This window comes from Poromitra crassiceps, assembly GCF_964638095.1.
Source record: "Poromitra crassiceps genome assembly, chromosome: 2".
Classification (NCBI taxonomy): domain Eukaryota; kingdom Metazoa; phylum Chordata; class Actinopteri; order Beryciformes; family Melamphaidae; genus Poromitra; species Poromitra crassiceps.
Window position 1 is genome coordinate 113768331 of NC_139624.1, and position 27762 is coordinate 113796092.

The 27762-nt window shown below is 44.2% G+C and overlaps 1 protein-coding gene across 1 annotated transcript in view; it reads right to left on the reverse strand.

Annotated features, from left to right (window-relative positions):
• The window catches only part of LOC310795958 (phospholipid phosphatase-related protein type 4-like), a gene marked incomplete at both ends in the record, with an annotated part of 148051 nt that overhangs the window by 18214 nt on the left and 102075 nt on the right, over nt 1–27762 (reverse strand). The window contains 2 exons of the mRNA XM_083658068.1: nt 16789–16846; nt 25464–25659. Coding sequence (XP_083514194.1) covers nt 16789–16846; nt 25464–25659 — 254 coding nt within the window. The remainder of the gene's footprint in view (nt 1–16788; nt 16847–25463; nt 25660–27762) is intronic.

Below are 27762 nucleotides of genomic sequence, written 5' to 3' on the forward strand. Positions count from 1 at the left end.
GGGAACACAACCACAGTGCCCGCAGTGTCCCAGGCGAGAATCGAACTCAGGACCTTCTGACTGCGAGGCGACAGCTCTACCACTGAGCCACCGTGCTCCTAGTGGTAGTGCTCCACACACACACACACACGCACACACCAATGTTATTATAGTTACGGTAACTAAAATTAAACTACAAACTAAAACTAGGTATGAAAAAAACATTTTGTTTAACTGAAATAAAAAAAAATAGGGAGAAAAAGAAAAAACTAAAAAAGATTAAAAAATAAGATTAAAAATGCTTTAGTTTTAGCCTTTCTCAATTTGCTCAAGTGTGTCAACACAACAAGCATGAGGAGGCATTGGTGCATATTGAGACTGGGATGCCTACATGACATGTCAACTGCCATCACAAAGTGTTGTGTTTGTACTGTAATGCCTATTCTGAATGTCTTAGGGTGCTTTCTAACTAGGAACGATTGCTTTCGTTCCATTCCGCACCCGGGAACGATTGCCCCTCCTCCCCTCTCTCCCGCTGGTCAGCTTTCACATTACAAGATTTCTTCCACGCACGGAAATGGAACGGAGTGCACTTGCGTCATCAACTATGCCTGCAGTATATCCTCGCCCGTGTGTTGTCTAAGTGGTTCGGAATGGTTGGCTTTCACACTTGCAAGTGTTCCGTGCCCGGGCACGCCAAAGCGCTCTCCAGACCACCTTTTCAAGTGGATCCTGTTCCCCGTTGCGCAGCCGGGCGCAGAACGGAATGCAACGTTCACACTCATCAGACACTCTGAAACTGCGGTCAATTTGGGGACAAGTGTACTCGGGAACGGTACCTGGGCGCCAGTGTGAAAGCACCCTTAGTTTTTTATTCACAATTTCTAATTAATTACACACAGACCACCAAATAAACAAAACAATTTGCACATACAAGGAGAGGGGAGAATGAAAAACAACAGCAACAACAACAACAACAACACAGTAGCCTACAGAATTAAGCAATTGATTGTAGTTATTCCAGTGTGAAATGAAATGGCAACAAAGACAGTTTTAATGCATGCAACTATAAATTTGGCAATGTGGACTCTTTTGTAGGAGGGGGGGTGGGGCACGCAGGCTCCACAGAACTACACCACGTCACTACATCAGAAAATATTAGCTAGCGTCAGTGAATGTGCTTGAAATGCTGCATTTCACAAAAGGCTGAATATCTCAGCTTATAATTTGAAAACTGTCTTTTTGCTCAAAACAGCCTATCTTCTCCGGCTCATAACTAAAGAACGGAAAATGGGATCAATAAACTTTTTTTTGCAGATGATAGAAGAGAGTCTCCTCGTTCTTTGTGCGTGTTCGGTGTTTACATAGTAATATCACACAATATTCTGTGGGCCTCGAGAAATCACTGAAAACGCTCTGAAACTCTGGCACTGGGAGCTTCGGTTCTCCAAAAGTGGCTGGCACTCAATGAGTTAAAGGGCAAAGCCAGAAAGCGTGTGACAGTATACCATCTAACACAGACCTGGGCAACTGGTGGGCCGCGAGCGCACCCTGTGTGGCCCGTTTTGAAATTGCAACCAAAAAAAATAAATATATATATATATATATATATATATATATATATATATATATATATATATATATATATATATATATTTATATATTTTTTTTTTTACAGTGCACCTGAATGCAACATGCAAGATACCCGCTCAATAAGTGTCCAAATGTTCATGTCATTATGGCCAATACTCCACTTCTGTTATAACATTTCAGTCTGGAATATGAAATATCTTTTAATAATCTGTATGACTAAAAGGCTAAAAGTAATCTAATGTGTATGAAATGACTGTTCTACAGTACATTGAAGTAAAAATTTAAATAATTAACTTGTTGGTTTTGGATTTATTTAGCTTCAAGAGTGCATTTTTGTTCGTGTGACCCTCAACACAGGCTTTGAGAATCCCGGGCCACTTACTGATACTTATGCTTAAATTAACCGACTTATATCGTCGCTGTTGTGCCAGGACCTCGAATGTCCCTTTTTTTGACTTTTTTACATTTTTGTCATAAATCAGTGCCATTGGTCACCCTTCACGTCTCTGTGTGGTTTTTACCAAATGCAACCAATGGAAAAGCATTAAAACGAGCTTGTGAGTAAATCTCGTAACGCCATTCGCCCTCAATCTGTCAGTCAAACCTCGAAATTCGTCCCCTACCTCCATCTGTACCCCCCCACGCAGGACAGTAAACCCGGAAAAGTCACACAGCAGACGTGCTGTGTATTTCTCAGATCGTTTTGACTAATCCTGGCTTCCTCTGACGTTAATAGATCAATCAAATGTTTTCCAGTTATTCCCAGGCTGCAAACTTGTTTTAACATGCAAATCGGAGTGTTTTCTGATGAGAATAAAGTAACGTTAACGCTACGTTATGTCAGACTGTTCTCATCCCAATGCCAAAGCCCCCGCCTCGGCCATGAGAGGCGAGGGGCACTGCTGCTGCGCGCGCCCCCGCGGCCCGGAGCTTGGGGCTCGTGCATGAGCATACCACTCTCTCCCGCCTGACTGGCCGGGAGAGAGTGCTTCCAAGTCGGACTGATAATATAAACAACATCATTTGAGCTTATCCAGGTAAGATATTAATAAAGTAATGACACATTCAGCGGGAAACTAACTATAATTAAGACATGTGCCAACTTTGATGACGTTTGGTTCAGTATTTTAAGAGCAAACAGGTTTTTTTTACTTCCTGAAAAGTTGCTGTTTTGGAGATTCGAGGTCCTGGCGCGACAGCGACGATATTCTGGTTAATTCCAAGAAAAACATTTTGGCTAGTGGAAATTCTAATTGGCTGGTAACTTTAAAATCTAGCGGACATAATTGGCAGGTGGTCAAAAAAGATAATTTCAAGCCCTGCAGGGAGAGCAGGTGGTGACATAAGAGTGAGTGAGAAAAGGATAAAATATTGGTGTTTAAGACTGAATAATGACATCACAACTGTGAATTTAAAATTAGTTATTCCTCTAAACCTGACTTCAAATGCCCCAAACTTTTTCGCGCCAGCACCGTTCGGCCCCCAACCCTCAGCAAAATCTGGCCCTCTGGTAGCAAGGACATTTTTTTGTGGTCCTCTCTATCATCAAAGTTCCTGGATTACGGCATGACAATATTTGTTCGACCCCCGGCAACAATCTGGGTTTCTCATGTGGCCCCCCATGAAAAACAATTGCCCACCCCTGATCTAACACCTATCTAGCGATCTAGCATCTATCGCATAGTGGTGAGACAGATGGGTAAATCTTGTGCAATTTCGATTTGGAATAGTGAAGACGGTGAGTAACTTTGAATTGGATTATTGGATCAGCTGGTATCGGCTGTTGACTGAACAAAATTGGACCATAGACAAACTCCTATCCCATATAATCTGCGACAGATCAACACCGAGTTCGTCCTGCCATGCCTCTCTGATCCTCTCAGTGGAGGCCCTGTTATAGTTATCGAACAAATGTACTAGTCTAGAAATAAGGTGCCTGGAGTGGGGGGGACTCAACAAGACCTCAGATAAAGTGTGTTCGTCTGGGAGAACTTCAAACTCTCGAAATTTAGAATGTACATAATCTCTGATTTCTAGATATCTGAACCAATGGGTGTTGGGTAACTCAAATTTCCTCAGAAGATCAAAAGAGGCAAAATGTCCATCTATGTATAAGTCTCTGATTGAACAAAGCCCTTTCTCACCCCAGGCACGATAGGTTCTGTCTGACCGCGCCGGCAAAAAGGTGTGATTAAAACAAATTGGTATGTGAGCGGAAGCATCTGGTATACTCAGAACTCTTCTGATCTGGAAGATCTGGTTCAGGATTTTGACTGAGTTTTTCACCACAAAGCTTAAATTCTTGAGAGGCCCTGGCGTTTCTAGTTTAGAGAATAACATTGCTGTGATAGAGCTGGCTTCCATTTTTAGCCAAAGGGGGGTTCCAGGAATTAAGTTGTCAGGAGTCCCCTGTCGCCAAAACATTAAGGGCCCTATCGTCTTACGGCGCAATCGCTTGTGCTGCCGTTTGCACGCCTCTTATTGCTATCTTCCCAGCGTCTTAAGCTATCGTCTGCCTCCACCATCCAGTTTTGCGCTGGGATCTAAGCGCAGACACAGGTATAGGTGTGGCCCAGGCGTGTCCGTGGGCCTCTAGCCTATCACCTGTCTCGCGCAAGTGTCATTTAGCGCTCTGGGGAAGATACCGTCGGTATGTTCCGAGCGCAAAGAGAGGTTTGGGCGTTGCCCGTTCCAAAATAGGCGTTCCAGCGCAATGTGTTAGAAAAAGGGGCCTTGGGTGCTCTCAATTTTAACGCCAGCAAATAGCTGGTCTTAGCGCAAACAACCCCACTACGCCAGGCGCAGACAGTATTCTCCGTGCAGTGCAGGAAATCCTTGCTTGGATACATACGCACGGCATGGATGTCTCTCTCTCCAACACTTCGCGCACGCAGACACTCTTCCCTCCTCAGAATGCCACATTGATTTTCAACTATAGCCTACATTGCAGAAAAAACATCTTGATTTAAAAATGAGAATTCGTTTGTCTGGTTTTATTAGGCTACATAATTCCCGACCATACAGGTCTGTGGTGTAACATTAGATTACTTTAGGTAGGAGAGGGTAGCAGAAAATAAAAAGCAAATGTTGATCTTTTCCAACCATTACATGTTTAATAGCACCGCAATAGCCCTCTCCACTTCCCTCGTCGGGGGGAGAGAGAGACGGGAACTGCCCCCTAGTCCGATACCTCACGAGTCCGATACCTCACGAGTCCGACACCTCATGGTTTTGGGTTAGGGTCTGGGGGAGGTTAGGTTTAGGCGTGGGGGTGGGAGAGGTTAGGTTTTGGGTTAGGGTCTGGGGGAGGTTAGGTTTAGGCGTGGGGGTGGGGGTGGGAGAGGTTAGGTTTTGGGTTAGGGTCTGGGGGAAGTTAGCCTCTTTTTTCGGACTCGTGAGGTGTCGGACTCGTGAGGTATCGGACTCGTGCCATGGCACCGAGAGAGACAGGGGGCATACTGTCGGCCTATAATGTTAGTACCCAGCTCAATTTAACGGCCTCGCCTCGTAATAGCCAGTAACCTATAGGCCTAGCTACTGCAAAAGTTAACTGTTGAAAATTTCGATGTCTGGTTTTGTCACGAGTAGCCTACAGCTGAAGTCCCTCTCGCCATCAAGCAGACAGTGACGGAAGCATGTGTCTTTATGTGCACCAAGGGGAAAATGACAGACTAAATTGGTGGGATTCGATGTATATTAGTGATGCACGGGCCGCAGTTATAACCGCGCTGACCCCGGATATCCTGCCCCGCGGGCGGGCCAGATCATAAAAATAAACATTCTGATTAATAGTGGATGGGTTGCGGGCAGTTGAAACGATGTATCATTAATGATGAAAAATAATATTAATTACGTTCTCTAGTCTATGAGATCTATCAGATCTCATCAGGTCTATCAGATGTATGATTGCACTATATTGAACTCTGGCGCCCCCTAGCCAGTGACGCCTAGGAATAGACTAGGTGACAACCAAGAATAGTTTGGTGACTACTGGAAAGTCAGTTGACGGGCCGGAAAGAGATAGCACCCGGTACAGGTTGGGTTAGCAACCCAGTCTGGTTCTTTCGTGAGGAAGAAATCCAAAAACGCCATGGTGAGTCTACTGAAAAACTGTGCAAGCACCAACGTAATCCAGGATGGATGGGCGTTATGGTTTTTCCTAGTGGATCAGGGAAATCCTCTCAACCATTCATCCCCCGGAAGTGTGAATTGCTCGTCGCAGAACTATGACGTGCAGCACGCAGGCCTGTGCCTCTAGGCGTCCCCCCTGCCGCCCGGGAGGATGCAGACCTGGTGAGACGAAGGAGAGGCTCGGCCGGGAGAACCACAGTGCCTCGACTCTCCATGCACTGATGTTCCGGTCCCTGCGGAGTAGTTCCACAGCAGCGGATTGGGGTTTCTTGGACCCGTCCGCTAGCAACATTAAGTAGTCAGATCCGTGAGTGGCTGCTGCTGGGATACAAGCCGAGGCGTAATTAGCCTCAGCTGGGTCACCTGGGCGAGTGTGTATGATGTTGTGAGACCCGAAACACCCAATGACCCCAGGTTACATCACTGATGATGTATCCCAGTTGCATTTAGAAGATGTAGTGTGCAATATGTCGGGTTAGGGCATATTGCACAGCGAAGCCTGGCCTCCCCTTTGCCAGGCACATCTATCAGATGTATGATTGCACTATATGAATGTATTTTAAGCTACATTTTTCATCAGGCACATTCTTAGTCGCCTATTGTAGATCCCCCAAAGGACCCACGGCAAACAAACAATAGCCATGTGCTAGGTCGCTAGCCTTTTCGTCCATATATGGTCAATGATGTCTGCTGACGATAGGGTAATGCCATCAATCCCACATTTTAGCGCTGAAACGCCTGCTTTGGCATGGGGCAGCCAATGCCCAGTACAATTATCACAGGCATGCGCTTGTGTCCGCCCCCAATTTGCATTGCGCACGGCATTAAACGAGCGCAAACGCTAAATTAGCGCTTTTGGGAAGATAGAGGCCTATGTCCCCACGAATAACATCTTTTAATGTTTCCCATAATGTGGAGTCTGATACTTATCATTAAATTCCAAAAAGTGCTTTAATTTGGTAGTAATATGTTCTATAAATTTCCCATCGGCGAGTAAGCAAGGGTTAAGACACCACGAGTAGCTTTGTTTCGGAAGAGAGAGGTTCAGCAAAATAGTCAAAGGGGCATGGTCAGAAATCAAAATGTTATGGTATTTTGTGTTGATGACGTGAGAAATTAGCTGGGAGTCTATGTTAATAATCTATTCTGCTGTAGGATTTATGGGTGTGTGAGTAAAATGAAAATTCTTTATCAGTGGGGTGCTGTATTCTCCAAGTGTCTATTAACCCATTGATACCGGATGCAGCATTTGCGTGTATATCCCTTTAACACCGACGGCAACGGGCGTGTTCTTTTACCTTTCATGCCGACTGCAACACAGACGCGTAGTACATATCGTTGTTTCAAGACATGTGACCGATGAAATGCATCATGATTTGCTGAAATAGATGTGGCGGAGGTGAAATGCATTGTGGGTTTTGTATTTTTCATTTTAATTTTTGCCTCGGCGGTGTGGACAGTTTTCCCAAGCTGAACTACAGGGCAAATCAAGGAAGCGCCGGTCCAGCAAGACTCCCCATTACAACTCTAGTTGTATTAGAGGTTGAAATTAATGTTGCGGGCGTAATTTCAGATTTATTTATCTCATGTTCCAATCTGCAATAGCCTCAAGGTTTTACTGCACGTTTTTCTGCTGCACGGTGGCAATTCTGCATGGCCGCGTCTCAGACAGTAAGCTAAGCTAATGCTAAGTGATGAACTGAACGGAGTATATGACTTACTTTGAGGACGAAGACATCAATGAATAAGAAGATTCCACACCCAGATTATGATGTGACTGTTGACACGCTAGCCAAGGCTCATTGGATGAGTGACTTTTGGCGAATTTGCCGTATTTCAAGACGACTGCAAAACGAAGATCGCTAACATTACTTTTGCTGCAGTAATTGTCAAGGGTTCACTAAAGCCTTTATATCTCAGGCTCTGTAGCATATAGAAACATAAAATAAAAAGCATTTGAGAGCTTAAACCGTTAGAATCTTTATTTTTATTTTTGGGGGTTAACACATTCAGTGCCAAGGACGTCTGTGCACGTCCTAAAAAAAAGTAACGTTCAGTGCCAAGGACGTCTGTGGACGTCCTAAAATCATAATTCATATTATTCCATAATTCTGCTGTTTAAGGTCGTACCCAGCCAGTGAGCATGAATCCCTTCAAGGGATCACACGGCGCCACCTTAAACATCGTCACAGGAGCTGCTCCACCCACCTCAGATCCTTTACTTTGTACAGGAGACAGCGGAGAAAGCCGTGGAAACCGATGCATGCTTTCTGCCAGAGCCGTATATATTGCTCCGTCTACAGCGAGAGTGGGCTCGGCTGCATCCGCGCTCACAACTGAGCTCTTATGCTTCTATCTATCTCCACACGATTTCCTAGAAAGCCAGCATCCGAAGCCGAACGGGCCAAGCCTTTTCGTTCAGTCGCGTTTGCCAGCGCGCATCATTTCCTTGCTGCCCATCAAGGAAATGATGCGCGCAGCAAAGCTGGGATCTGTCCGGGGCAAAAACAGAGTCGAGAAAGCAAACTCTGTGCGTGTGGGAGGAGCCCGCAGCTCAGAGGTGGAGAGGGGGGGGGGGGGGGGGGGGGGGGGGAGGGGTGTGTGGCTGCACAGAAACCACACCACACGCCACCACATCAGAAAACACCAGCCAGAGTCAGTGAATGTGCTCGAAATTAGAGTGCAAAAGGTATTCATAAAAGGGGCTATATCTTGGAAAGAAAAAAAAAACGACAGAAAACCCTTGAAAGTGCACTTTTTTGAGAGGCTGTAATTTCATAATGGAACTGTCTAGAAACAAAATTTCTTCTTTGGAAGAAGCAGGAGTGTTCAATGTTTCATTAAAGTCCAGCCCCGTTAATATAGCCATAATAGAAAAAATTCTATAGCTGTTTTCAACTGAATGGAAGTGAATCTGGCACAGGCTCCAGACAATTTTACTGAAGCGCTGTGGCACTGAATGTGTTAAAGATAAAAAAAAAAAAAAATGTAACGTTAGGGCAAATATAATACGAAAAGCCAAAGGGTTAAGCTCTCAAATGCTTTTTATTTTATGTTTATATGTGCTATAGAGCCTGAGATATGAAGGCTTTAGTGAACGCCGACCGCTCTGGCAACTTCTACCAAAACGTCAGGTTTACAGGGGGTGTTTACAAACGTGCAGTAGGTTTAGAGTGCCACTCTAGAGAACGTGCGCAGGTATCAATGGGTTAAGTTCCTCGATTTGATCAAATTATTTAAAATTGCACAGATGATATGTTTGAGGGTGGGCGTGTGGACAATCTATCTAAGCAAGGGCGTCGTTTTGGTCTCAAAGTTGGTAGGGTCGAGGACGGCATGAGGGGAGGCTAAAATTGAGGTTTTTGTTTTACCTTTTTTAGCCATATTTAGACGAATATCTCATTTTAAATCAACATTAGGATTATACTGTTGTGATGTCATTATTCAGTATCTTCTCCTTTTCTCAATAACTTTCATGTCACCACCTGCTCAGCTCTCCTGTCAGCATAATTGTAACTAACATACACAAACTGTAGGTTTAGCCATCTAATCATGTTCTTTCACAAACAGCCGGTTTGGAAAGAAAAAATTGCCACTGAATCCCACACATCATACATCCTACATTTCTTCCTCCTAAGAGTTGCACGATCTTCAGTCAGATGTCAATCGCCACCATTTGACATGCCAATACACTGTTGTCATCGCGCAAGCACATGGCTACTTAATATGGACGTTAACATCCATATTATAGCCATGTGCTTCAGCTGCGCCCTGTACTTTGCTAAATTAGCATCGATGCTAGCGGGACTTGCCTGCTGCTGCTTGCACTGCTGCGTCACTGCTGCTTGCTGATAATGTTAATCCCATGTCAGAAAAAGTCTCCAGATTTGTCGCTAGTTAGTCTCTTCTGAGAAAGATTGTCTCCAGAGAAAACTGTGTGTGTGTGTGTGTGTGTGTGTGTGTGTGTGTGTGTGGGTGGGCGTTTGTTTGGTCATCAGCCAAATGAGCCAATCAAACGTGAGTTTGGGGAAAAAAAATTGGACTGGCCCATTCAGTTGTGAAAAACAGGGGTAAATGTAATTTTGAACATAATGCAAACTAATTTCACTCAATAATGGTCGGGTCAATTCTATCCTTGCAAAATATGGGAAGACAATCTAAATGACCTATATAACTGCACTCCAAAGATAATGCAAATAAGGTTGCTTAAAAGTTGGTAGGGACAATTGGACACCCTGAAATGTTGGTTGTGACTTGTCCCGACCAACCCTACCCAAATCGACGCGCTTGTATCTAAGTATGGGTCTAAGTAGCAGTTAAAATCACCACGGATTATTACGTTTGAATTGTTGTTGTCCGGAATTAAATCAAAAACTCTTTAAAAAAATTTTGGGTCATCAATGTTGGGGGCGGAAATGTTTTGATGCTGCCTGAAACTAAAACAAAATGTCCATTAGGGTGTGATATTGTGTTTGACAAGGAGAATGGAATGGATTTATGGATGAGGATTGCAGCCCCACGGTTTTACTGTCGTCGGACCTATTGCAAATAGTTAATAGCTCCCTTTTGACCGGCACTTTTCCTGATTCCCTGAAAACTGCAGTTATTAAACCCCTACTAAAAAAGCGTAGCCTTGATGCATCGGTAATCAGTAACTACAGACCAATATCCAGTGTTGGGAGTAACTAGTTACTAAGTAACTAGTTACTGTACCTTAACTACCTTTTTCAGTAACTAGTAATCTAACTAATTACTTTTTCAAATTCAGTAACTCAGTTACAGTTACTAAAATAGTAACTGGGCTAGTTACTAGTTACTTTAGGACATGAAAATAACGGACAACTTCAGAGGATTACCCAGTTTCTGATCCTCAGACCTAGTCCGGGGAGAGAGCTGCAGCCAGAGCCCCAGAGGCTAATGACCTTGATAGGCTATAAGCCTCCCCAATAAGCAAAGGTTCAATGCCACACTGTGGCACAGCAACACTAACATAATGTGTGCATTAATAACAATCGAAGCGGACTTTTAAAAGTAACGCAAAAGTTACTTTCCCTAGTAACTAATTACTTTGAAGTAACTGGTAACTTTAAAGTAATTAAATTACCTTTTGAGAGAAGTAACTAGTAACTGTAACTAATTACCAATTTTCAGTAACTTTCCCAACACTGCCAATATCTAATCTCCCCTTTATAGCCAAAATAATTGAAAAGGTTGTTTACCTACAACTCAATACATCACCTACAACTCAAATGATCTCCTAGATGTAGTAGTAGTAGTAGTAGTAGTAGTAGTTTATTTGTCATTGCATAAGAATTTACACAACGAAATTCCAGGCTCCCCATCGTGCAACCATTCAGTACAATACAATACAATCACCAATTAAATAACAATTCACCAAAACAATTCACCAGCTGCCACAGTATATAGACACAGACTAGTAATAATAGCAGCAGTATGATAGATAGTATATAGTAATAATAAAGTCTGTGATAAATGGCAATAATATAATAATTATAGTATGGCATACATAATTATTATTAGATAAACTACAATCAGGCTTTCGCCCCCATCACAGCACTGAAACCGCGCTTACTAAAGTCATAAATGACATTAGAATGAACTCAGACTCAGGCAAAAATTTGATTCTAGTGCTACTGGATCTTAGCGCTGCATTTGACACTGTTGACCACTCAATTTTATTGGACAGACTGGAAAACTGGGTTAGGCTATCGGGTACGGTCCTCCAGTGGTTCAGGTCCTATCTTCAAGACAGGAAGTACTTCGTCTCCATAGGCAATTACACATCTGACCTAACTAGGATGACATTATCCATTATGGGGCCCGTTCTCTTCAACCTTTATATGCTCCTCTAGCCCTAATTATGCAAAAAAACTAAGTAGCCTATCATAACTACGCAGACGACACTCAGTTGTATATAACTCTTTCCTCAGCTGACTATGCTCCCATAGAATCATTGTGCCAGTGCATTGATCAAATAAATAACTGGATGTGCCAGAATTTCCTACAGCTAAACAAAGACAAAACAGAGGTGATCGTCTTTGGTCCCAAAGAACAAAGGCTTAAAATCACTGCACGCCTTGAGTCTCGATCCCTGAAGCCTAAGGATCAAGTCAAAAATCTTGGCGTTATTATTGACTCTGATCTCAACTTTAACTCCCACATTAAGTCAATCAGAAAATCAGCTTTTTATCATCTTAAAAATATAGCAAGAATTAGGGGCTACATGTCCAGACAGGATCTAGAAAAACGAATTCACGCCTTCATCTATAGTAGGTTAGACTACTGCAATAGCCTTTTCTCTGGTCTCTCCAAAAATAACTTAGGCAACTTCAGCTCATTCAGAATGCTGCTGCTAGAGTTCTAACGAAGACTAAGAAAGCTGATCATTTCACTCCAGTTCTTAAGTCCTTACACTGGTTGCCAGTGTGTCATAGAATAGATTTTAAAATACTGTTATTAGTCTATAAATCACTTAATGGCCTAGGCCCAAAATACATAGCTGAATTGCTCCCACGCTACGAACCATCTAGACCTCTTAGGTCAGCAGGGTCCAGCTTATTAACACATTGAGTGCCAGCGACGCCATATGGCGTCATTAGAAATTTACCGTAGGCTGCCAGCGACGCCAAATGGCGTCAGTAACTCCAAATTGTTTTTTTGACGGGGGGGGGGGGTGTCGATCTAAGCTTCTTACGTCGCCTCTAACGATATTGTAGCTATTGGAGGTCGATAACCTATTTTACAAACCCATTAGGTGGCGACAGCACTCTCCTGATCAGAGAAAAAGGAGCCAAACACACAGAAGAAGTCGCTGGGGAAAAGGAGGAAATCGCATCGCATCCGTCCGTATGCATCGACGTGCATGAAGCACAACGAGCACAACGCCAGCTGTGCCCCCAGCAGCAGCATCCGCTGTCACAACTGAGCACCTCCGTGTATGCTGCCACAGCACATCCGCATAATCTGTCTTATTATTCTCAACTGGAAGCATAGGAGCCCGTGACAAACACGCGGAACGCTGTAAAAATGCTGGATGTCGCGGACCCTTCACTGTGCAGAGCAAACTCAATAGAGAGCCATTAGACACACCCAGGAGGAGGCGTGTGGAGTTGGGGGGGGGGGGGGGGGGGGGGGGCACGCAGAGCACCATACAACACTTCACCCAGACAGACCCAGACAGCAGGACAGGATTACAGGAGGAAGGGTCGGTTACATGGCATTTGACACAGGAGGAAGCTGTAACCAGCAGCGCACGCAGGGGCCAGTGCTGCTGGTTACAGCTAAAAAATATTATTCTGCCAAACAAAATTCACTGGCCTTCACTGTTTTATTGAAGGAAATTATTTTTGAGGTGTGACTACATCAGAAAATTAGCTTCAGAGTCAGTGATGTGCTTGAAATGTTTAATTTCACAAAAGGCTCATTATCTCAGCTCGTAGAAAAAAAGGTCTGTTTTTCGTTCAATCAAGCTATCTTCTCCGGCTCATAACTAAAGAACGGAAAATGGGATCAATAAACTTTTTTTTGCAGGTGATAGAAGAGAGTCTCATCGTTATTTGTGCGTGTTCAGTGTTTACATAGTAATTATTAAAGAAATTATATGACTGTTTTAAAATGCATTGCGGCCTATGTGGCACAGCAAGCAACCTTTTGCCCAAGGGCCGTGGCACTCAAAGTGTTAACTGTCCCTAGGATCAAATCAAATCATGGGAAGGCCGCATTTACCCACTATGCTTCTGCTAGCTGGAACAAATTGCCTGAAGACCTCAGATCTGCCCCAACATGACTTACTTTTAAAAATAGACTAAAGACTTTTATGTTTACCGTTGCTTTTAACTGCTGACAGCTGTTTCTCAATCACTATTATACAATTGGTTTTAAAACATAGATGATTGCAATTACTGCTAAAAGCTGCAGGTCTGGGGGATGGTTCCGTAATACGGATATACTCACAAGAGGGTGAGGTGATGCGTCAGGAGGGACGCACGCGTAAGGGGAGTTTAAAAGAGGACACCGTACCCAGACCTGAGTTTTATGTGTGTGTAGTCATGCTTCTTATATAGTATGTCGGGGGACTAAATATAGATAAATTGATTTATTCTATTATGCAAACCCAATGAGTCCTCTTTAAGTTTTTAGCTCTTTTTGCAACTGCTGCGCCTGTTGCTTAATGCACTTTCTATACCCTTTTTTAAAGTTTTGTTGTGATGCTTTTAAATGTCAATTTTATTCTCTTCTTTTATTCTTTTATTTTCCTGTCAACCATTTTATGTGAAGCACTTTGAATTGCCTCTGTGTATGAAATGTGCTATACAAATAAACTTGACTTGACTTGAAAATAATGACTGATAGAGTTGGCCCACCCTCTTTTGAGTTTCAGGTGATCTGCCTCCTTTGAGATGAGTTTCTTGAAGAAATGCAATTTTGGTGTTGAGATGTTTTAAGTGTTCAAATCAGGGTTCGAGTTATGGAGGGGACCTATGGGGTCTTGGACCCCATAGATAGAGTCTGGGACCCCATAGTCCAGAACACTTGTGGGACCCCCACAAATATAACTTTTTTATTTTTCGATGTAAGAATTAGTATTATTTATGTTAACTAGATAAATAGGCTAAATAAGAAACATGTTTTCAGTTTTCCCAAAACAACCGTTTGAATTGTTCTGTGAAATAGGCTGCATTTCACCTCCAAGCCACCATGCGCCGCCCATGAGCGCGTGTTCTACTACTACAACCGAGTTGCAGGGAGAAGAAGCCACAAGATGCAACCATCACGTGATGTAAACAGCCGCCTGAGCCAATAACATATTATTAATCTTTAGTATAGCGTTACCATGCCACCGAAGAAAAGGCTGAAGCTGCCAACGGGGTGTAAAAGCCTGGATAGCTTCGGTTTCAGAACGAAACAAAGAACGGCTTCAGACAACGGACAACGACCTGTTAGCGCAACAGCTAGGTTGCTACTAGCTTGTAGGTAAGCTAACGTTATGCTGATGATGTCGTGGACACAGCTGAGAGGAGAGGAGACTGAGACTTTTCATTTTGTAAGTATTAAGCCTACAGTTGTTTTTGTTCTAACAAGATGCTGCCACTGTATCTGCTGAAATATGCTGCTGTTTGTTTGGTGCAATTTGTTTTTCATTCACAAGTTCTTGATTACCTGTGCATTAGTTTGTTCATAAGGTTAGCCTACTCTGGTTACTTCCAGTCTGTTGTTGCTCAGCAAAGGTAGCGTAGGGGATGGCTGCCCCATTCATCTGTTTTCTTCTTGTTGTTTTAAGATAGTGTTTCTTGCGGAGTGCAGAGAACTGCTCGGAAAGCAAATTGTATTTGCATTATGTATATGTATGTATAAGCATTATGTATTTATTTTTGTAGCTTTTTGATTTATAAGTGCAGAGACAGAGTTAAATAATTTTGTCTCATTTGTCAAATTAAATTGTTGTATTTTATCAGATGCAAATAAGTAAATATCACGGCATTATATAGGCCTAGCTATCAGAGCAGAGGTGAGTGAGAAAAGGAACAAATTGATGGTTAAGAGTAAGACTGAATAATAACATCACACAACAGTCTAAACCGAATGTTAATTTAAAATTAGATATTCCTCTAAATCTGGCTTCAAACGGCCACAATTTGAGGAAAAAACGTCCCAATTTTTTTCCGGCGGCCCCCTCCGGAAGATGCTGTGTTAGTGACTGTGGAAAATAAAAAGTGCTCTGAGAATGCATGATTTGGCCTCCGTATTTTTTATGAGATCGGAGGTGGGCCGCAAAACGTTTTAGGATTTTCAAGTGGGCGCTGAGTTAGAAAAGTTTGGGAACCACTGGTCTAGGTAATTAACTCATTCATGGCCAAAGACGTCTTTGACGTGTTATCAGGAATAGCCCAGAGGGCCAATGACGTGTTTGACGTGTTTTTGTTTTTATTAGTGCAGCGCGTAGTTCAAACACTTCCCCAGCCTGTGACATGTTATCAGGTCCCTAGCCTCAATGACAAGCCGACAACACGCGATCAAACACATACCGCAGCTGTTGTTTTGAAATGAGCAGGAGGAAAAACAGAAAACAGAGAAACGCGCTTCCTTGTAGAGAGGAGAAACGCCATTGAAACGCCCCTCGGCGCGCTGCACTGGTCGCCTTGCTGTAGGGCAGAGCGAGAAAGTAATCCAGAGATGTGAGGAATGAGGAAATGATCGATCAGTTTGACGGGTAATCCAGAGGGTGGTGAGGACGTGTTGAATAGCCGAGGGGAAAACGGGAACGATCAAACGGCAGGGAGGATAGGACAGGGATACATGGACGAGGACGGGTGGACCAGAACGAAACAAAATAAACACACGAACAGCTAACAATAAGTAAGGCGGGCAGAAGCGGCAGTCACAGCAGCAGACGGCAGCAGTACTCAGACCCGGAAACAACGTAACGAAGATAAAAGGGGGATCGTGTGTGTGTGTGTGTGTGTCTGTCTGTCTGTCTGTCTGTCTGTCTGTCTGCACACTCACTCACACTGAGTAAACTGTATTGTTGAATGTAAAAAAAGCACTTAATGTATATATATATATATATATATATTTTTTTTTTTTGTCATTTGTGTCATAATGAATAATATTTACATGTCTGATGTCAATACAGTTCAAAATAAAAGAATTGAGAGCGAGTTCTGCCTGAGATTGTGTCGTTTACAAAAATGGCCTTTTCTCCTGTTTGTCTTCTCAGAGAGACCTTTTTGGTGAAAACAGGGTGTATATAAATGGCTATAAGTAGAGTACAGAACATGCTAAAAGCTCACTTTTTTTTTCCTGGTGAACCCAGAGACGTACATCTTCATTTTGAGGTATTGCAAATCACTTTGGTGCTAATAGATAATTTACTGTGGGTCTTGAAAGATGACCAACAATTATGAAAATCTTTGGCCTGTGCTAAATATTGGCAGTCCTAAACTGGCCATGAATGAGTTCATGGGAAACACTGATGTACCTATGTTGACTCGGCTATTTGTATCACATGATAGCACTTTCTGAGGAGGTGAACAGGTGTTTGTGCAGGCTCAAAGCGTTACTCACCGAAACATAGACAGCGGCAAAGGATGCCAGGGTGGCGTGCTGTGATGGGAAGGATTTTCTGGAGGAGACAGAACAGGAAAAGCTTGAGCCGGAGTCCCAGCCAATGTTCATCACGATGTACTGTATGAGTCATGTATCAAAGAGGGAGGGGGTGAGGAGGGCGGGATTATACCATATCCAACTAAACACACCCGCAATGAGGTATCTTGAAAGTCGCCTTGCACACACATGGGGCAAACGTGCGAGCAAGTGTTTCTGTTTGAGTTGTATTTGGGGAACGTAACAAATCAGAGGCTTTGTTTGGTGTTCACCTCAAACCTCAAAAACATGATTTCATTGCAGGCTCCCTTAAAAAAAGGCAGTCAGACAGCGGTGAAGAGGCTCTTTTTTTATATTTTTATTTATATTTTGCGATTTTCATAATGTGAAGAACAAAAACAGGCTCAGACACAAAAGAAGAGAAAAAAAGATAAGAAAAAGCATACATATATCATCAATGTTCGAATGTTACAGGATGTTGCTATTAGCCGCAAAAGGTGGTCCATGTGAAGTCTGCTGGGCGAGTTACCCGTCGCCAAGAAACGGGTGCCAGATAGTTGAGAATTTCCCAAGTGAGTTGGACCTCAGGAACCTGCGTCTCTCCATACGTATAACCAAGAACATGTCCGTCAGCCATGGCTGAAAAGGAGGCGGAGAGGGGGACTTCCACTCCTTCAGAATGAGTGTCTTAGCGACAGTTGTCCCCTGTGTCAGAGACTGTTGCACAGCCGTAGGGAGGAGCAGAGAGGATTCCAAGTAGCCGAAGATGGTGAGTTCCGCATCCGGCTGAAGGGTTATTTTATAGGCCTTAGAGTTCTAATCAAATATTTTGGCCCAGAGTGAAGGGCAAAACCAAAAAGCATGGGACAGTGTACCCTCTAACACCTGACACCTATCACATAGTGGTGAGACAGAAGGGTAGATCTTATGCAACTTGGAATAGTGAAGACGGTGAGTGATTTTAAATTGGATCAGCTGGTGTCTGCTGTTAATTGAGCAGAGTTGGACCACAGACTCCTGTCCCATATAATTTCAGACAGATTCAGACGGACACCAAGTTCCTCCTGCCACGCCTCTCTAATCCTCTCAGTGGGGGCCCTGATGCAGCCATCAAACAGACAGACAAATCTAGAAATAAGATGCCTGGAGTGAAGTGGGCTTAACAAAACATCAAAAAAGGCATGTTCATTTGGGAGAACCTCAAAGTCACTAATCGGATCTAACATAGTCTCTGATTTGTAAGTATGTGAGCCAGTGCGTGTTGGGAAACTCAAATTTCCTCAAAAGATCAAAGGATGCAAAATGACCATCTACATGTACTGTATGTATAGGTCTCTGAAGGAAACCAGCCCCATCTCACTTCTATTTCGAAAGTAGTCTATTCTGCTGTAGGATTTGTGGGCATGGGAGTAGAATTTAAAAAAATTGTCAGTAGGGTGTTGAACCCTCCAAATATCTACTAAATTCCTGGATTTAATCAAATTGTTCAGGACCTGCACTGATGAGATGTTTGGGGGCAGTCGTGATGATAATCTATCTAGGTAACAGTTTAGGTCCCCTCCAATTATTATTAGAATTACTGGTGTCAGGGAGCAAGTCAAAAACCTTCTTAAAAAATTGGGCTCGTCTATATTCGGACCGTAAATGTTGACTAAGGTTAGCGGAAATGAATTAATGGTGCCAGAAACTAAAGTATACCTGCCAAAAGGATCTGCAATCATAGAAATAAGTTGAAATAGGATTTTTTTCTTAAAAAGAATTGCGATGCCATGGGCATGAGAAGAAAATGGTGATTGAAAAACCCAGCTGCACCTCAGACTGCGCTGCTGGGTTGCTTTCATGTGTGTTGTAAGAAAATCACATCTGCAGCTAAAGATTTAAGGCATCTGATTTTTTTTCTCTTTTCATAGCTTGACCAAGCCCCTTAACGTTCCATGAGACTATTGTAATATCCCCCGCTGAACCCTACCCTGAGACCCAGGCATATGTGAACAGAAAGAAAAATGTCTACAAGCAAGCAAACATACACAATGAAATGGAGCGATTGGCAGCACTGTGAAGATAAGAAACAGAAAACAAAACACAGCAAACCTGTCTGAACCAAACATGAAAAGAACACATGATCCCCCTCACCCCAACGATCTCGCCACGTAAAGGACTGGATCCGCTCCAGAAGAGAGTCCAGATGCTTAATCACCGTCACTGGGAGTCCCCTCTTTGACAGGTCCGCATTCACTTCCTCCGCCGATCCGTACAGCACAGTCTCCTCCTCATAGAAAACTCTCAGCCTGGCTGGGAACGGTGTTTGAAATCTGTTTTTTTTCTCACTTCGCACCGATTTCACTTGGGCATATTCCCTTTGGGTTTTTTTTCAAAACATCTGGTGCGTAGTCGTGATCGAAATTTACCCTTCTTCCGAGGTATTCAAATCCCCTCTTCTGCCATCCCATTCTCAGTATTTCCTCTTTAAACCTTGGTGAGGCGTCTGTAGGCGGCTTTGACATCATGGCGGCTGGGAGCTCCAGTTTTTCACGTAGCAAACTCTACGTATGAAAACATTGACGGGGAATTCTCCTTGGTTCCCTCTTTAACACCATGGATTCTGATATTTTCTCATCTGGAGCGGCCTTCCAAGTCTGTCTGTCATAGTTTTGTAGTATCATTTTTTATTATGTTACTATTTTGCATTCAGTTATTCATTCCTAATTCATTCAGTCTTATTGTTCATACTCTGTTCTAACTCTGCTGTCATTCCAGACCCAGCCACTCCCACCTGCCTGTCTTCCCTCAGTAGTTTCACCTGTGTGCCAATCATCCCCACTCACCTGCTCCTCATTCCCTAATCAGCTCCCTAGTATATCTTCATGTCCATTCCACCAGCTCTCTGCCAGATTGTAATTGCCATCCACCCAGAAACAACTCAGCTCCATAGCATTCGTATTTTGACCTTGATCTGTATTTTCTGCCTCAGTTACCCTTTTGGAATTTTGCCTGTTTTGTTTGTTGGATTTTTGTTTTGAGTAAAGACTTTTTACTTTGGAACTTGTCTCTTGAGTCGTGCATTTGGGTCCAGGTTTTGTATCTGATCGTGACACTGTCAGATTAGCGTCCAGGTGTATCTGAAGTTGTAGCAGCTCCATTACAGCTTCCTCCGCCATTTGTATTCGGGTTTTGGCTGTGTCAATCCAGCTTTGCTGATTCTCTTGTTAGTTTTATTTATGTCGTCTTTCCTAAATTCCCTCAGTTCTTTGAGTATGAGGCCCAGGTCCGCTTTGTCTGTTTGTTCTCCGTCCGTGTCACTAACATCATCGTTAGCCTCCATGTTTGCTACTAGCACTAGCTGGGAATGCTTTCCCGGCCTTGTCATCATCCGTCGCCATCTTGTTATGCTTTATCTTTTTCTTGGTTTTCTCAATGTCCACAATCTTAACACATTCACTGCCAACAGTTTTTTCCAATCAGTAGGTAGCTTCTGCCAAGGTTTTTTTTTGAGGATTCTGGCTCATCTTTCAAGAGCCTAGTCCTAGCCTTTCTGCTAGGACTTTGTGAACACAAAATATCTCAAAAGAACTAATAGAATGTGTGCTTTCTCTGTCTAAAATAGTTAGTTTTTATCATGTTCTGTTATGTAGGCATTAGCAGTTGAATACAGCATGGTTTCAGAGATTTTCAGAGAGTTTTGAGATAAATGGATTTTTAGAACCACCTCACGTGCCTGTGATTATGGGTGCCCTTGGGCAAGTGTGTATACTGTATTGTGTGTGTGTGTGTGTGCGTGCGTGCGTACACTTATTCCACAGTAAGCATAAGCTAAGAGAGAGAGAGACTAAACTACCGTTAATAGTTTAGTCCAATATAACAGCACCCCCCCCCCCTCTCCTGCAAACTCCTCCCCTCCGTGTGTGTTTCTCTGGGGCTCTGCAGGCAGAGTGTATGCCAGGCGAGTCTCTGCCGCCTAGATGGCGTTTCTGTGGTTTCGGGTGCGAGCTGGGATGAAGCTGCGTGCGATTCTGGGCTTTTGAGCTTTCTACTGCGTGTGTTGCACCCAGAGTGTATTTTAGGAATCCCCCATGTTGTGCTCCAGCGCGAAAGCGAAAGCGTTTTTGCCGCGTTTTCCTCACGCTTTTTTCTGCTGTTTTTGCTCGGCTTTTTCTAGTCTGGAGAGCACTGTCGCCACTTAGTGGGTCGGTGGAATGGGTTGTACACGTTCGGTGGCTCCCATATTTTTATAGGAGACGTAGGGGGCTTGGATCCACGTCCCACCATCAATTTTTTTTTTTTTTTTTTTGACGAGTTAACTCGTCCACGGCAGTCAACCGTTGGTTTCTGCTTGACGAGTTAACTCGTCCACGGCAGTGAACGTGTTAAATCAATTTGTAGCAAAAGTTTTTGCAGATTCGGGTCGCAGTGGGCTACTTTTAACTCAAAGTGTCGGGAGCACGTTTTCTATGCTACAATCTCTTGACCCGCTAACCCGGAAGTCCTGTGAAGATGCTCTTTAGATGCTGCATTATGTATTTACATTACCCGCTGCTATTCGCTATCAGTGTTGGAAGGCTTACTTTTAAAAGGTATTCCACTAGATTACTGAATGCATGCCCTAAAATTTTGTATCTTATTCAATTTAGATTACCCAAGTTAAGTAACATATTCTAAATATGTTTTACTGCCCGATAACGCGAAAGCCTTTTCCATTTATTTATTTAGCTATCAACGTCCCCCAAAATTCTTAATATTTGTTTTGAAGTCACAAAGAGCTGTGACAAACCATTGACAGAAAACCTTTTCTTAGAAGTAATTTTCAAATGAGAGCGAGCATAAAGAGAGCACACAGGGCACCAAGAGAAAAGGATGTGTGAAATATCAGTCTCCTTGAGCACGGTTGTCAGTAAAATGTTCTTTATATTTATATATATTTATGTCGAAAATGCATTCCTGGCTATCCCCTCCAACATTGCCATTGTGGTATGTGGCAGGTGCAGTGCGTGGCTGTGCGCACACAAATTGTTGCATGTTTTTTTTATTTGTTTATGGGAAATACGTGCCTCATGAATTTTAGAGCAAATAAAACAAAACAAACAAAAAAAGTAATCCCTTAAAGTAATCTATTTTTAAAGACAGTAACTGTATTCAGAATGCCACCAATTTAAACTAACTGCAATGGAAATACAGTTACTCATATTTTGTATTTTGAATACTGTATTCTAAATACATGTATTCCGTTACAATCAATCCCTGAGCACAATGTGTTCCAGTGTGATCTAATATACTGCAGAGTTTAGCAGCAGCCTTACTGAACGCTACATAATGCATGGACCTGTGGCCCAGTTTCTCACTGAGCTCAAGCCAAATGACCTACTTATGACTGCTCTACTCACTCTATGATCTTTAGTGTTGAGTATGACCCCTCTACTCATTCTATGATCTTTATCAAAATCAGAATCAGAATAACTATTGATCCCCGAGGGGAAATTAGGACATGCTGCAGTTGCTCGTACTCAGGCATGGAAAAATATCAACATAAGCATCAAACATTATAAGAGACATGGGACTATTCCGTACAATGAAATAGAATAAATAGAATACAATAGAAGTTACATAGTCTATGAACAGTAAGTGTCTTAAAAATATGTGCCTTCTCCATCAGTCATTCTCAAGTACCCTTTAGTAAAGTTAAATAGCCTATCTGATGTACCTACTATTTCCTTATATACCGCAGAGGGAGTATAGTAATAGTAGTAGTAGTAGTAGTAGTAATGATAATACAATAACAGTTACTACTACTACTAATAATAATAGTAACAATAATACAACAGTACTAATAATATAATAATAATAACAAGTAAGGTGCATCCAGTCAGTAAAGTGAAAATCGATCCGATCCATCTCATCACCTAGCCTGGTAAACCAGCCGGTCACGTGAACTCACATTTCATTTCGTTCTTCGTTCCCGTCTGGCTTTAACTCATTGAGTGCCAATGACGACTATAGTCGTCAATTCGAATAGTAACGTTGAGTGCCAATGACGACTAAAGTCGTCAATTGCGTTTTTTGACGGTGGGACGTGGATCAAAGCCTGATCCATCTCCTGTGAAAGTATGGTGGATGTTGAATGTGTAAAAGCTATTTTACGGACCCATTAGGTGGCGACAGTGCTCTCCAGATTAGAGAAAGGCGATGAAAAAAGAGAAGTCATGGGGAAACGGAAATCGCATCGGTATGCATCGATATGCATGAAGCATAACGTTAGCTGTGCCTGCAGCAGCCAATCTGCTGCCACAATTGAGCCCCTCCGTGTCCGCTGCGATAGCCCATCCGCATGATTAGTTGTGGAGTTGTTATTATTCTCAACTGGAAGCGATGGGAGCCGGTGACAAATACACGTGGAATGCTGTAAAAAAGCTGGATGTAGCGCACTTTTCAGTGCAGAGCAAACTCAGCAGAGAGCCACCAGAGCCACCAGAGACACACCCACGGAGGAGGGGTTTGCAGTTGAGGGGGGGGGCACGCAGGGCAGCATACAACACCGACCCAGACAGACCCAGACAGCAGGACAGGATTGGCAAACACAAGCTAGAATATCTGATGCCCACCAGCAGTAAATCAAGACCAGCAAGAAGCTGCAACCAGCAGCGCACGCAGGGGCCAGTGCTGCTGGTTGCAGCTAAAAAAAAATATTTTGCCAAACAAAAATCCTTTGTTTTCACTGTTTTATTGAAGGAAATTATTTTTGAGGTGTCACATCAGAAAATATTAGCTTCAGAGTCAGTCATGTGCTTGAAATGCTTCATTTCACAAAAGGCTAATTATCTCAGCTTCTAGTTTGAAACGTCTCTTTTTGGTGAAATCAACCTATCTTCTCCGGCTCATAACTAAAGAACGGAAAATGATATCAATAAACTTTTTTTTGCTGATGATAGAAGAGAGTCTCATCGTTCTTTGGGCGTGTTCGGTGTTTACATAGTAATATCACACGATATTCTGTTGGCCTCGAGAAATCACTGAAAACGCTCTGAAACTCTGGCACTGGGAGCATCCGTTTTCCAAAAGTGGCTGGCACTCAATGAGTTAATGTGATCACGTGATCGGCTGGTTTACCAGGCTACTCGTCACCCACCATGCCTGACAAGCAGAGACGAGCGAGAAACATAACCAGACCGTCAAACTTTTAAAAGTAGAAACCAAGTGGTCTATATTGACAATGACGACGACGATACGCTATTAAAAGCAGACTGCAGCTATTTGACACACGAGCGTCCAACTCGCTTTCAGAACAGACTTCATTAGGCTACTTCACAACATGGGAATATTTGCTTTACAAAAAACTGGAACCAAAGGTAAGAATTAGCCTTGTGTTACCTGTAGCCTACATGATGCTGCCTCTGTGATCCATAAAGTCAATCAGATGTCGATCAGCTGCTTGCTAAATAGACTCCTCAGACATAATAAGCACAACGACCTGTCTGTCTTTATCGCTGTTTTTCTCCCAATATGCTCGCACCAGCTTGCAGTGTTTTCTCTTTTTTGTGTGTCTGATAAATCCCTCTGTAAGTCGTAGGTGAGGATATTTCCTCTGACCATCCACAATATTTTTAGGCTATTTCCCTCGGCAGCAGGTACAGCTGTTCACATCTCCATGGCAATGATAGAACATCATGCCTGAATGCCTCCTCGTGCTGTGTAAAAGCATTTTCTGCGTAAAAAGGCAAAGCTGACTCATTTGCGGGCCTTCGTAATGGCAATATTATCACTATTTTGAGGCACATGTAAATCACACAGGGAAGATAGTTAGGTCACTTTCATCTTAGAGAGAAGGAATGAGGATTTTTTTTTTTTTTGGGGGGGGGGGGGGGGGGCGGTGATTCAACTCACTCGATATTGTTTGGACTCACTATAGATGGAACTACAGCATCTACAGAATCTATCTGCAGATCTAAGCACGTCTGGTGGGAAATGGAGAAATAATGTATATGCTGCACACTGAAGACACTGTCGGTCAAAACATTTTTTACTAAATAACGTACGGTATTTCTCCATTTTCCATGAGATTTGCCTTTATCCAGCATCTGAGCACAAATTTGGTTGTGGGGTTGTGGGAGTATTTCATGTTTGGAAATGGGTTTCTTCTCATCCTTTCATCTGGTATTTATCATTAATTTAGTCATTTTTAAGGCTACACAATTGGTGCTCACTGTTTACATATACAGGCAGCTGCCATATTTTCTGCATTTTTAAAAAGCTATTTCGAAGATGAACTCATATAATCCTATTTCCCTCGAAAATTCCTGCATTATTGGCTCTGCAAAACACTGCTGATATTCAACGTCTTCGTAACTGACCTCATTAACATGAACATCAAAAGGCTATGGACGTCTCCTCCCGCCCCTCTCTCCTTCATTGTGACCAAAATAGATGCATGTCTTGGCTCGTATTCATGTGTGAAAATAGACAAAAATAGATGCATGTCTTGGCTCGTATTCATGTGTGAAAATAGATATCAGAAACTGGCAATGAGCAAAATCCTCCCACAGACACCCAGTATGAGAGTGTTCATTAGGTAACACTTAAAGCACACTTGAAGTGGTGCTCATAAGGCATTATGAGGTGTGGAGAGAACAAAAATAAGCTTTCCCCACCTGCCCTGGTTGATGACGGCGGGGTCTTGGCCCGAGCAGATGTCCTCTATGACGTAGGGGTTGTGCTGGCAGCTGACGTTGAGCGTGGTGTAGTTGGGTTTGCACACGGTGAGGAAGTAGGGGGCGGGGGAGCCTGTCATCAGCTGCAGCACGTCTGTGATGAGCGCCGTAGCACACAGACCGAATGCGTGCACTCCTGAGGACAGAGGAAGACACGCCGAGATGTTAGGACAACACACTCATGCTGAGACAGATGTGAGAGGGGACAGAGTCTGCTCTGTCTGACATGCGGCTCGGCACACACACACCAGCGTCATTGAGGTTTAAGCAGTGAGAGAGAAACGGAGCAGAAATGCACTCACCTGGGAATACGAGGCAGGATGAGGGCAGATTAGGAGCAATGCGTCCTCGCATTTAAAATAACTGACTGAAGCAAATTAAACTCAAACTGTAAAGCAGCCATAGATAAGATTCAGACACTTTTTGCGTGATGAGTTCCACTATCTGCCTGTCTCTCTCTCTACCCGCCTGTTTGTTTAGCGTGCATGTGTGTTGTGGAGTCTCGTCAGCCTACCCCCTGACAGGTGAGAGCAGGAGGACAGCCAGCCACCACAGTGACGTCAGAGCAGGGGGATCCCAACAGAAACGCTGTCTGGGACGCGTCATCACTGATAGGTACTTCCCCAATTATGTCCTGAATCAGTGGGACCGCTAGCAGCCGGGCGCTGTTAGGAACAGAGCGCCCGGCTGGAACAGATCCCCAATCAGTGGCCCTAGAAAAACAGACGCCGCTCTGAAGCTCACTGTGTGGCCGGTTTTCCTCCAGGTGGAAGCGCTCCTTGCTGTCGGGCGGTAAGTCAGATTTCCACTCCTCTCCCTAAACATTCTCGTGTCATAAAATGATGTTGCCTGACAGACCCTCTCTCCTCTCGTCCACAGGCACGTTACGGGAGCACTTAAACGAGGAACGGAGCCCTGGCTACGTGGTGGGGAGCAAACCCCCTCACGGGCCCCAGGCTAACCCAGCCTACTTTAGTTATATATATTTCATGGACATACCCCGATAAGGGAAGAGTTTTCATTTTGGTGAATAAAACAACGCTTCGGCGTTTAAAACTGTTTTATGTGTCTTGGAGTGAATCAGAGTTGCCACAAGTGGTGGAGAATGCAGGCACTCTGAGTCAACGCCAACCGCACGCACCATGGAGCAAGCACAGGCTCTGGTGGCCCTAATCCAAAGCCAAACTGACCTACAGCAGGCAGTACACGAACTGAAAAAAAAAATAGAGAAAGACGGCTCGACTTCCCGGGCTCCAGGAGATGTCCTCACTAAGCAGACCCCCGACGATGATATCGAGGCATACATGGAGCTCTTCGAAAGAACGGCGGTGCGAGAGGGATGGCCCGCAGCCCACTGGGGAGGCATCATCGCGCCCTTCCTCACGGGCCAGGCCCAGAGGGTTTGCCGGGACATGTCCATGGGAGAGGCCCGCGACTTTGTGAAGCTGCGCACCGCCATCCTCGCCAGTTACGGCTACAGCCTTCCTGCTCGCGCACAAAGGTACCATGGCTGGAGGTACACCCCGGACCAACCGCCCCGCTCCCAAGTCGCCGATTTGCTGAGGCTCACCCAGAGTTGGCTCACCTCCACCGGGGAGCCCCCGTGGATAGAACGCCTCGTAATAGACAGATGTATCCGCTCCTTGCCGCCCGACGCCCGAAAATATGCTGCCCAGGTGAGCCCCTCATCGCTGAACGCATTGGTGGCCTGGCTAGAGAACCACCAAGTCAGCGCCGACATGATGCGCCACACGCAGAACGAGCCCCTTCGAAAGCCCGCCATAGCCGACAGACCCAGCCGAGACAGCCGACGCCGGCCACCGCCGCTACAGCCCCCGACCCAGAGGGACCCTCGTGCCCAGGCCGACCGAGTGAGTCGGCAGCTGAGGAGGTGCTATGTCTGCGGACAAGAGGACCACCTCTCCTGGTCCTGCCCCGACCGGGATGTGTCGATGCCTTCCGCCGCCGGAGACGAACCACGGCCCTCCCTCCACACCGGAGGAGCCCCTAGCCAGCAGGCGACACTGCCGGTCCGGGTGGGCCGCATCGACACCCACGCCCTCCTAGACTCCGGTAGTGTGGTGACGCTCGTGCGGGCTGACCTCGTGGAGGTCCTCACTACAGAGACAATGCCGGTGACGTGCGTCCACGGGGACGTGAAGAGCTATCCGGTCAGTTATATACGGGTCCAGACCCCGAAAGGCGACGTAAAAGTAGCCGCCGGCGTGGTGCCCAACCT